Source organism: Sturnira hondurensis, unplaced genomic scaffold, assembly GCF_014824575.4.
Source record: "Sturnira hondurensis isolate 20B ecotype Veracruz unplaced genomic scaffold, ASM1482457v3 Scaffold0021354, whole genome shotgun sequence".
NCBI classification, from domain to species: Eukaryota; Metazoa; Chordata; class Mammalia; order Chiroptera; family Phyllostomidae; genus Sturnira; species Sturnira hondurensis.
In genome coordinates, this window is record NW_028093985.1 from 4,048,245 (window position 1) to 4,060,829 (window position 12,585).

The following is a 12,585-nucleotide window of genomic DNA, read 5'->3' on the forward strand; positions in this document are numbered from 1 at the left end:
TTTATATTCCAGTGCTGTCTTCTGCCCCAGTGTCAGGGTCTTGGAAACAGTTTTCTTCCTTCTGATGCCTTTCTTGAGGTATATGTGCCATTTCTGGTAGCCATTCTTTAAGTTTTGAGAGTGGGGATATTTTCATTGAGATACGTTCTCTCAGGTAAAAGCTGGTCCCAACTCTTAGATGGTTCAATGCATGTTTGAATTGGATTACATACCTGAGGATATTCAGGGTTTCTTACAGAAATTTTGAGTCACACAAAATAACAATGTGTACGTAAAATGCTAAATTGTGGCCTATTTTCATGACTTGGTGATTCGTATCATATTCCTAATCTACTTTTCCTTAAAGGGACATGCCTTAAATAGCACTGTTTTATGAAACAAGAGATTTCCAACCTGGTTTTCTGATTCTTGCAGCTCTCCCTCCAGTTTATCCCCACCTATCTAAGCATCCTGTAATTACAACAAACTTTCTCCTTTTTGTAATAAAAACTTCATGAGGGACCTTGTGTGTTACACTTGTCACCTTGTGTCCATTTCTAGGACACATTTGTACAAAGCAGCCACTTGAATATTTGCTGAATGAAAAAGCGAATTTTAATACAAGGGACCTTGGTGGCCTTGTTTTCTCTGTGTGTGAAGGGAGTGAGTAGAGCAGCTGAAATTAACAAGTAACCATGCCAACTCCTTAATAGATGAGGTAGGTCTTGGGCTGTTTTTACACTGGATTTTGTGGGTGTTCTTTGGGAACTGGACTTCTTAATGTTCCTTCTGCCTCTAACTTACAGTTCTACTTAAATACTTGTCTACCAACTCACTTTCATTCTGCTCCTTAAACCTTGTGCAGTCCCTATATCATGATTTCCATAGAAACCTATTGCTTTAAAATACTGTCTTTTAGACAACATGAGCTAACATAACACATGGCATTTCGTAAGTTGCTAATACTTCAGGGAGTTGTGTTCTTCACAATGTCTTCATGCTTCTTAGGATTCAGAGCAGCCAGGAAGCATGAACTTTTAGAGGAAATTGCAGATAATTTGGTGGCTTTAACATAAAAGCAATTCTGAAGGCACTTAATGATCTGCCCTCAGGTTTGGCAATGACAAGCACGTTCCCCAGCCCACTCAGATCTGGTGGTAGCGTGGCACTGGGCAAAGAGCTGGGGCAGCATGCTGAGGACCTCCATTCAGCCCGGGCTCTGTCATTGACCCAGCAAATAACCACCGGTGGTCCCTTTTCCTTGCATGACCCCAGCTTCCTCATTTGTGAGAAAGAGGTAATTAATGCCTATCTCTCAGGGTGATTGTGAGAACTGCACAATAACATGGAAAAGTGCTTTATAGATGCTAAAGTCATGCCCAAGTGAGTTCTTTTATCAGCTCCATGATGGCTTTTAAAATGACGTGGTTCTTATCCATGCTCGTGGCTCTGATCAGAAGTTGCTCCTCAGAAACTGTTGAGTAATGCGGAAGTATTTGCAGGCAACCTCTGTGGTGCAGAAAGATCTGCTTTTACTATAATTAAGGTTTTCTCAAACTCATAACCTTGGCCTCCACTTTGGCAATGGGTCATGAATGAAAGAAGGTGAGGCTGAAGTGTGAGTGTTTGAAAGAGCAGTTGAAGGTATGTGACCCAATGGGCCAGGTCATAAGGGAAGGAAGGAGTGGGTAAAAGGAAGCCTCATGAGGGCAAACATGTTTTGTTTGTTTGGTTCAAACAAACAAACAAAATCCTACCCTATCCCTCATGCTGTCACTCATGCCTAGCCCATGGAGTCTATGAATTAAACATGAGTTGAGTGAGGTTTGTGCAGTGGTACTATATTTGCTCCAGCCATATCAATAACCACACCCTTATTTTATTCAGTGCAAATAGGCAAGAGTTTGAGCCCCCTCAGTGCTCTCCTGGGCCAGTAGAATCTTACACAGGTTTCTGGGACCTTGCAGTCAAGGCAGGGGCCTAGGGACCAAGTGTTGCTGGGGCTCTGCCTCCTCCCAGGAGGGCTGGTCGAGGCTGGAAGGAAGCAGCAGCTAAGGACGGTGGTGCTGAGGGTGCTTCCTCTGCCCACACTTACCAGTTGGGAGAGTAGACTGAACATGTGGATTTCTGCTGAAAGTCTGTATTGTTTTCAAATTGGGATGTGCCAGAAGGTGCTATAAAATGAAACTACCCTGGTAAAACTGGGAGACGGATTTGGGGCTAAAATTAAAATGAGAAACCGGAAGTCATGGGGTGTCCTGGGGATTAGCTGTTAGGAACGGTGGAGATGGAGGATTAGGTCAAGATATGTGGGCATGCCAGCTAGCTTCTGAGAAAACCCAGGATGGGGAAAGTCACCATTTGCTAAGTACAGTCACCCTAGAGTGATGGCTAACTCACTTAGCCAGGATTCACTGGAACGCAGTTTTTCAGCAAATGTTTGAGTGCTCTCTGCGTACAGGGAACCGTGATAGAGGTGAGGGAAATGTAAAGACGCATCAGAAAGAATCCTTTCCTCTAAGGAATCCCCACTTTGCAGAGCCAGACCTCATGGAGTCACAGGAGGGCTTCTGTGATGAGTGATGTAATCAAAATGTAAACCAAACTGCTGAGGGGATTGGATGCTGACTTTGAGGTCCTCTGAATTTTGTTTGAGAAGATGTCAACGCTGTCACACACAGGAGCAGGGGCAGTGGCTTTCCATGCAGAGAGGAGGTGGAGAGCAGAAACACTCAAACCGAAAAGGTTGTGGTGTGGCCCCCAAACATGGCACTGCTTGGAAGGGGTGGCTACAACGTAGACTTCCTTCCTGTAGGGAGGAGAGAGAGAGTGTTCCAGAGCTTTGTTCTATAGGGAATGGGGGTCCACTGAAGGTTCTGAGATGAAGAATAACATCAGTTGGATGGTGTATTAGGTGTTTCTGGTGGCCCTGAGGAGCATCGACAGTCTCAGAGGAGGATGTGTGGCTGGAAGGCTACTTGATGGTTGTTGTAAGAGTTCAGGGGAGAGAAGGCTGGAACCTTGTAGGGGCCGGGCCAAGAAGTGCTGTTTGAGAGCCCTTGAACTTTTCCTAAACCCGGGAGCTGTCTTCTAAAATTAAATCACATTCAGCTTATTAAGGAAAAAAGGTGCTTTTGACACATACAAATCTTTGTATTGGTGTCAGTGGTCTGGGCTGAGGTCTCCCCGTTCAAAGGAATGGGGCCATAATGGGCAATCGGGAGTGGTAGTGGGGTGGACTGGGCCAGAGGATGGTGCTAAGTGTGGAAGCGCCTGCCCTTGGGGGCCTGCTGTTGTTAGATACCAGCCTGTCCTGGTGTTCTTCCGTCTCTCACCTCTCTCTCCTTCCACTGGCTTCTTTTCCACTGGAAGAGCAGAGGCTCTTCCTGAAGTTCTTCCATACTTTTTTCAGTTTTCTCTATTCCATCCAAATATGTCTAGCCTTGACATTTCTGCCTTTCACTTGGGCAAATTATCTCAGCCTGTTGGCCCGACTGTAAGGTGCGGTAACCTACCTGCCTCATAGAATCATGAGATTTAACCGAGAAACTGCGTAAAAAACACTTTGCTGAAGGCCTTGAAGCAGAGTAAGTGCTCAACAAATAAGCATCTAGTACAAATCTGAGTTCTTTGAGGATTTGGGGGTTTTTTTGGTATTGTTTGTTTAGTGTTATTTGGTATTAAGTGTTTAGCATTGTACTGGCTCCATTAAGAGTTCAAAATCTGATTTAAATTTCTTTTGACTGTCAAGACGATGTTTTGGACTCCTCATCAGTAGGGCATGGGATTGGCCTTTCTTAGGGATGGATGGTTGACCTTCACATTCTTATCTCTTCTGCTTGGAACCAGGGATCCCATCGATGAAAATGGGTGACTGGAGGTAGCAGCTGGGGAACAAGAAAGCACACACTTGACATTTCTGCCCCACATGACTGTCCCTGCTATACATACACTTTGTCTTCATTAGATGAGTAATCTAACAAACAAGGAACCAAATTCATTTCATAGCCATTGGAATTCAAGTTCAGGGTCAAAGAGGGAAAAGGGGTCCTTTTTATGAGAAAGGAGTGTCACATGAGTGTCACCATGTCAACTGACAGCTGAGTTGGCTGTGGTGGGTGCTGTTGAGATTGTGGCCAGAGGAAGTGCTGTTGGGAAATGGGGAGCCGGGTTCTCTACAGAAAAGCAAAGCTGAAGCATGCAAGTTTATAAGCTAGGCTTGGGTTGGAAAAAAGAGTGTGGGCTTGAAAACCCTGTTCACTTGCTGATTCCATTGCTTTTTTCTTTTGGATACCTTGGCCAAGAAGATTGGTCTCATAAAGTCCAAGAAATAAGTGAGGGAGGAATTTTAGAGATTTTGACATCTGTAAAAATAGGATTTGGGTTGGATGAGAAGCTTTAATTCCCTGTAGGAGGAGGAAAACACAAGTCTTTGTAGATTCTTTGTTCAACCCCAACAGTTCCAGGATGATCCAAGCTGAGCCACTGGACCGATTCCACAAGCTTGTGAAGGGAGGCTGTTGCGAGCTGGCTGTGCTGTAATCGATGTGAGACTAGCTCCTATGGCATCATTTATGAAATCTGATTGCTGTTCTCATTCTATTACTAGTCATTTCAAACCATACTTCAGTGTTGCTTTTTTTGCATGCTAGAAATAATATAATATTGTGAAATTCAGAGCAAGTCTGTTTCTGTACGTGGCACTTCAGTGTCCCTGTGCCTCAGTGCTCTGTGTTGAACTGCACGTGAGTTGGTTCTAGCTGATCGTTCTAGGTGTTTGGTTGGTGGACACTGCCCTTGTGGTAACATGATGTTGTCCTCTGTTTCCAGCTATTGTGGATGATGAAAGGCTCTCTGCAGAGGAGATGGACGAGAGGAGGAGACAGAACATCGCTTATGAATATTTATGCCACCTAGAGGAAGCCAAAAGGTGAGATCCAGACTTTGGCTATTTGCATACCTTCTATTGGAGATAAGGTATGCAATGTTACGCATACGCTTTAACTACCGAGTTTTTGGACTGTAAGATGCACCTCCCCTCCCCCCAAATTTAGGAGGAATAATGGTTGTTAATGCTGCTGTTGAGTTCTGTTTACATTTACATTGGTGAAATACTGTGTTATTTATGTTACTAAATATTTTACCACATTTTTTACTTCAAAAAAATTTTTTCCTATTTTCCTCCTCTAAAACCTAGGTGCGTCTTATGGTCTGAAAATACGGTAACTCATTTGCACTTTTGTTGGTAGCAGGGTAATGGGAGAAGAATCACCTGTTTTTTTGTAAATAATCAAGCAAAATTGAGAAAAAGTTCCTATGATAGTCAAGGTCAGAGCACTAGGAAGGCAACTGCTCCTTCACCTTCTTCAGAGTCTCCTAGAAAATGTCTGAGCAAATTGCAGATTATTTCAAATTTCTTATCTCACTGGCTTGTATGTGGGGGAGCAGCCAAGACTTAAATCAATTTCCTACTTCCCCAAAGCTTCCTCAGATCTTTTCCCCATGCCTACCCCAATTATTATAAATGCCCAGTAGGATAATAGCATTTTGGACTGAGGTCCATTGATCACTAAGCTAGAGGGTAGGTTTATGACAGCAATCTCCTTTCTAGTTCGTGGGTGTGTTTCCCTCAGGATATGTTATCCCTAAACTCATGCTGACTCTTAGACTTTTTAGACTGTAAGTCAATGCTGGGTTCTCCAAGGAGAAAGTGAAGATAAAGAAGGTATTTGCACCCTCGCTTCTGTGTCAAAGGAATCAGGCAAACTTTGTCCTTTGAATGCTGCAGTGCTCAATGTCATGAGTTAGCTTCTGGTGAATGCTTTGTACCATGATGGGGCAACAGTGTTGCCCGATGGTCAGACGGTATGTTTTAGCTCTCTTCTCTGTACAGGAAATAAACATTTAGTTAGTGATCACCCATGTTAATTACCAAGCAGCTATTTACGGAGCTAGAATGAGGCTATTCAGTGGATGTTGTGTAGAATATTCAGTAATACCTTTGGGCTACTTTGGCCTCATAATTGCTTAAAAGAGCATTTCCCCAAATTGTTTCATATTTTAAGTGTCCTGTAACTTTAAGCTCTAAAACTAAGCTTTAAAGGTTACTTAATCTGTCTTTGAAGCCTGCAGGTAAATTGCAGGTCACTGAAGACTCATTATTAGTCTAAGATTATTAAAATTGATGAAAAATATGCTTTTAATCAAATTGCTAAAAATGAGACAAGGGAAGTAATTCATAAACGTTCAAAATCAACATACTTTTAATGAAAAAGTCTAAGGAGAGTTAGTGGAAACTTCCTGCTGATACACGCTTTGCAGTCTGTTTTTAGCTCCTCTTTTGTGTGAGCGGAAAGCAATGTCACACAGGGAAGGTACCCGACTGGGAGTCAGGAACTGACTTGCCCAGTCCCAGCCTCAGCGCTGATGAGTGGCGTGATCTGGGCGAGCCATCTACTCTGTGGGAATTTCAGTTTTTTCTTTCTGTAGTTGGATGACAAAGATGTTACCACCACCTGCCCTACTTATTTCATGCATTTTTCTCCCTAGAAAATCCACTAACACTGAGAATGTGCACGTGTCCTGTAAACTGTAGTGCCAGTCAGGTGTATGATAATAACATAAGCATAGTTTACTCCTGAATGTATCAAAGTGATATCAATACAGCTTGAAAGCTTGCCATCTTCTTTAGTATTTTCAAAATTCTGTGGTTGATTTTGTTTTAGAAAAGTCCACATAACAATTAGCCCAGGTTCTTTGAAGAAAGCTTCCTTAGGAATAGTTCCATTGAAAGAAAAGACTGTAAAATATACAGTTTTTTCTTTGAGATGGTTTCATCAATTTATTTTACAAGAAGATTTTTGGTATATGTACTTATGAATTTTTTATTAAGATCTGAACACTTTATGACTTTCAGGAAAGCTGATTTTTGGTTATTTAGTATGTAAACATGTGGCTATTAATAGATATATTAATATACATGCTGTGATTTCAGAAAATATAGTATTCAGAATTCTGACAATGTTAATGGCTTAGAAATTTGTCATACTGGGTTTCTCATAGTGCATGCATGTATGTGTGTTCATGTAGGTATAGTTGTCTTAGGACATTGAGTTTTTACTAAATGACATACTTTGAATGTATAAGTTTATCCAGAAACTCTTTCTTGTTTCTTATTTCAGTTGACCTGACTTAGGTGCATTTTAACTAGAGATGGATTGGTTCTGTGTTTGTGCTGCTTTTCTTTCTTTCCAGAACTGATAGCTAGAAGGATGTCTAGTTTGTATGTATTAAAAATTCAGAATTGTAATAGTCCAATATATCTTTAATTTTGGTTTAAGTGATTTTAAGATTTTGTGATATCATGCCATTTAAAGTTCCCTCAGCTCAGTTGGTGGGAACATCATCCCATAAACCATAAGGTTGCAGGTTCAGGACATGTGCCTGGGTTGTGTGTTCCGTCCCCAGTCTGTGTGTGCATGAGAGACAGCCAATTGATATTTTTCTTTCACATCTATGTTTCTCGCCTTCCTTCTCTCTCTCCCTTCCTTCCCCCCTCTCTAAAATGAATAAGCATGTTCTTGGGTGAGGATAGCGAGGATAAAAGAAAGTTCCATTAGAGGGATATACCTACCAACATTATAAAAATAAAAAGGACAACAAGGAAATACTATGAATAATTATATGCCAATAAATTATAAAACCTAGGTGAAATGGAAAAATCACTAGAAAGACTCAAACTACCAAAACTTACTCAAGAAGAAATAGAAAACCTAAATAGACTTATAACAAGTAGAAAGATTGAGTTAGTAATCCAAAAACTTTCCAATCTTACAAAGAAGGTAAGAGGGGAGACTTTCCAATTCATTCTGTTGAGACCAGATACCAATATCTTTGTCTAGTTTTGGTATATGACACTAAAACCAGACAAATGCACCTCAGGAAAACTATAGATCAATACCCCTTACCAGTAAAATACAAAAATCCTCAACAAAACACTACCAAACTGAGTTCATATAAAAACTATACACCACCAAGTGGGATTTATCCCAAGACGTCAAGCTTAGTTTAACCCCCAAATCAATCAATAAGGACAAGTCAATGGGGGAAAAAGTCTTTCAACAAGTGATGTGGCTACAACTGTATATACACAGGCACAAAATTGAATTTGTATTCCTACTCATGCCATATACAAAAATTATCTTAAAATGGATTGTTAATCTAAATGTAAGAACCACTGCTGTATAGCTGGATTTGATACCAGAAACATGAGCACAAGAAGAAAATAAATGAGACATTATAAAAAACAAGTCCTTTGANAAGTGGGATTTATCCCAGGACGTCAAGCTTAGTCTAACCCCCAAATCAATCAATAAGGACAATTCAATGGGGGGAAAAGTCTTTCAACAAGTGATGTGGCTACAACTGTATATACACAGGCACAAAATTGAATTTGTATTCCTACTCATGCCATATACAAAAATTATCTTAAAATGGATTGTTAATCTAAATGTAAGAACCACTGCTGTATAGCTGGATTTGATACCAGAAACATGAGCACAAGAAGAAAATAAATGAGACATTATAAAAAACAAGTCCTTTGATTTAAAGGATACCATCAAAGAAGTGAAAAGACAACCCATGGAATGGGAGAAAATATTTTCAAATCACGTATTTGATAAGAGACTTGAATCCAGAATATAAAAAGAACTCTCAAAACTCAAAATAAAAAGTGAATAGCTTAATTTAAAGTTGGCAAAAGTTTTGAATAGACATTTCTCCAAGTAAGATATACAAATGGACAATAAGAATGGGACAGGTTGCTCAACATTTGTCATTAGGGAGATGCAGATGAAAACTAAAATGAAATACCACTTCAGACTAGGATAGCTATAATCAAAAAGACAGACACTAACAACTGTTTGCAAGGGTGGAGAGAAGCTGGAACTCTCATACATTGCTGGTTGGGCTATAAAATGATGCAACTACTTTGTAAGACAGTGCAGCTGCTCCTCAAAAAATTAAATATTAAATTACCATATGATCTAGCAGTTCTATCACCAAGTATATACCCAAGAGACTTGAAGATCTATGTCTATGCGCATACAAAAACCTACACACAAATGCTCATTGAAGCATTGTTCATAAGAACAAGAAGAGGAAATAACTCAAATTCCCATCTACTGGTGAATGGGTAAATAAAGTGTGGTATATCCATACAATGAAACATTATTCAGCTATAAAAAATGATAGCAGCAAATCAAATCCAGCAATGTGTGGGAACAGTGTAAATCACAAGTGAGATTTATCCCAAGTATGCAAGGCTGCTTCAATATTTGAAAATTAATTAATGTTGTCTATCGCATCAATAGGTTAAATAAGAAAAATAGCATGATTATATCAATAGATGCAGAAAAATCCAACACCTATTTATGATAAAAATACTTAGTAAACTAGGAATAGAGGAAAATCCTCAACTTGAGAAAGACTGTTTACAAAGCACCTACAGCTAACATCATACTAGTGGTGAGAAGCCCAAAGCTTTCCACTAACATAAGGTGCAAGGCGAAGACATCTCCACTCACCACTCCTTTCCAACAGTGCCCTGAAAGTTTTAGCTAATGCAGGAAAATAAGAGAAGGGAAGGAAAGGTATACAAATTGGAAAAGGAAATAGAAAAAACTGTTTTTGTTCACAGATAACATGATTAACTATGCAGTCCAACTGAAAAAAAAATTTTTAAAAAGCCCCTGGAACTAATAAGCAATTATAGTAAGCTTGCAGGGTACAAGGTTAATATACAAAAGTCAGTCACTTTCTTTTACAGTAGCAATGAACTAGTGGGATTTGAAATTAAAAATAAAATGCCATTTACATTAGCCCTCAAAAATGAGTTACTTGGGTATAAATTTAATAAATTGTGTACAAGATATATATGAAGAAAACAATAAAACTCTGATGAGCTAAATCAAAGAAGAACTAAAAAAAGAAAAGATATTCTATGTTCATGGATAGAAAGACTCAATGTTGTCCAGATGTCAGTTCTTCCTAACTTGATTTATAAGTGCATCCCAATCAAAATCTCAGTAAATTATTTTGTGGATATTGACAACCTGATTCTCAAATTATGTAGAAAAGCAAAAGACCCAGAATAGTCAATACAATATTGAAAGAGAACAGTGTTGGAGGACTGATACTACCTGCCCTTAAGCTTAGTATAAAGCTAGAGTAATCAAGACAGTGTGGCATTGGCAGGAGAATAGACAAATAAACCAATGGAACAGAATACAGGGCCCAGAAATAGATCCCTGTGCATGTAGTAAATTGATCTTTTTTAAAGGAGCAAAGCAATGCAATGGATCAAAGACCATCTTTTCCACAAATGGTGCGGGAACAACTGGATATCCACATGTAAAAAACGAACCTAGACACTGCACTTATGCCTTCACAAAATTAACTCCAGTAGACGAGGTCTGTATGCAAAATACAACACTATGAGACTCCTTAAAGGCAACAGAAATGAAAACCTACATGAACTTTGTGATGGCACCAATGGCATGATTTCATGAGAGAAAGAATTGATAAGTTGGGCTTCATTAAAATTAAAATTTTCTGTTCTACAAAAAAACAATGCTAAGAGAATGAAAAAAACAAGCCACACATGGGGAGAAAATATTTGCCAAAGGCACACTGATAAAAGACTATTATCCAAAATATATAAGAACTCTTAAAGCTCAGCAATAAGAAAACACCCAACATCCTGGTGTCTTCCAGTCAAGATGGAGTTAAACATGAGGCCTTGCCTGTGTGCACGACAATAGCAAAATATACAATTAGACTACAAAACAAATATCACCCAGAATTGTCAGAACATCAAACTGTGTGGAAGTCTGACAACCAAGGATTTGAAGAAGCCACGTTCATCCAGGAAGGTGGAAACATGGAAATGTGCAGAGAGGCGTGGAGACGCGGAGTGGCACAGGCAGGCACAGAGATGGGATGGGTGTTCCCATATCCACGTGTGGTGGAAAAAAATCGGGAGGGATACCTTGGGAGTGAAAGATCCCAGCCTCAGATCAGACCACCCAGAGCAGGGTTCCAGCACCAGGAGGATAAGTCACCATAATTTCTGGCTGTAAAAACCAGTGGAGTTTGGGGCAGCAGAAGAGACTGCGGGATTCTCAAGAGACTTCTCTTAAAGGGCCCACAATGGTCTGAAGAGTCACACAGACCCACCCCTCTGGGATTCAGCACCAGGGAAACAGTTGTAAGGACACCAGTTGCATACAGGGAGAAAGTGAAGTGACTGGCATCAGGGCAAGTGCCAGGAGGCAGCTTTCTCCTGTGTAAAACTCCAGAGGCCAGGCAGAAGCATTGTCCCCTCTCCAAGCCCTCCCCCACACAGAGCAACAGAGTGGTGACACAGGTTGCCTCGCCCTGGCGAATACTAAGGGTCCTCCCCAAACAACTTAACAGGTGTGCTTTTCCACAATAGGCCACACTACTCAGACAGGGAGTCAAAGCAGCTTTAGCTATTACACAGAAACAAACACAGGGAAGCTGCCAAATTGAGGAGACAAAGAAATATGGCCCTAGCGAAAGAACAGAACAAAACTTCAGAAAAAGAACTAAAGGAAATGGAGATAAGCATATCAATGCACAGTTCAAAATACTGGTTATAAGGATGCTCAGGAAACTCATTGGGTACATCAACAGCATAAAAAAAGACCCAGGCAGAAATGAAGGTGGCCTTAAGTGAAATAAAGAAAAATTTGCAGGGAGCCAACAGTGGAGGGGATGAAGCCAAGAATCAAATCAACAATATGGGATGTTAGAAAGGAAGATCATTCAGTCAGAGCAGCAGGAAGGAAAAAGAATTTTAAAAAATGAGAATAGAAAAAGAAAAAAATGAAAATAGGCTTAGGAACCCCTGGGACATTAAACATACCAACATCTGAATCATAGGGTTACCAGAAGGGAAAGAGGAAGAGCAAGACATTGAAAACTTATTTGAAAAAATAATGAAAGAAAATTTTCCTCATTTGGTGAAGGAAATAGACATACAAGGAAGCACAGAGAGTCCCAAACAAGATGGACCCATAGAGGACCACACCAAGACACATCATAATTAAAATGCCAAAGGTTAAAGATAAAGAGAGAATCTTAAAAACAGCAAGAGAAAAGCAGAAAGTTATCTACAAAGGAGTTCCCGTAAGACTCTCAGCTGATTTCTCAACAGAAACTTTGCAGGCCAAAAGGGATTGGCAAGAAATATTCAAAGTGATGAAAAGCAAGGACCTACAAACTAGATTACTCTATCCAGCAAAGCTATCATTTAGAATGGAAAGGCAGATAGAACACTTCCCAAACAAGGTAAAACTAAAGGAGTTCATCATCACCATGCCATTATTATATGAAATGCTAAAGGGAATTATGTAAGAAAAAGAAGATAAAAAATGATGAACATTAAAATGGCAATAAATTCACAACTATCAGAAATTGAATCCAAATAACGAACTAAGCCATGGGTGTCAGCTTCATTTTCACCAGGGTCCACATCGGCTTCACGGTTGCCTTCAAAGGGCCGAATGTAATTTTGGGACTGTG

General features: G+C 40.0%; 1 protein-coding gene across 3 annotated transcripts in view; it reads left to right on the forward strand.

The window, feature by feature from the left end:
- IQGAP2 (IQ motif containing GTPase activating protein 2) overlaps positions 1-12,585 on the forward strand; it is a 277,347-nt gene that overhangs the window by 42,385 nt on the left and 222,377 nt on the right. For all 3 annotated transcript variants that reach the window (XM_037032366.1, XM_037032369.1, XM_037032367.1), the window contains exon 2: positions 4,810-4,909. In XM_037032366.1, coding sequence (XP_036888261.1) covers positions 4,810-4,909 — 100 coding nt within the window. The remainder of the gene's footprint in view (positions 1-4,809; positions 4,910-12,585) is intronic.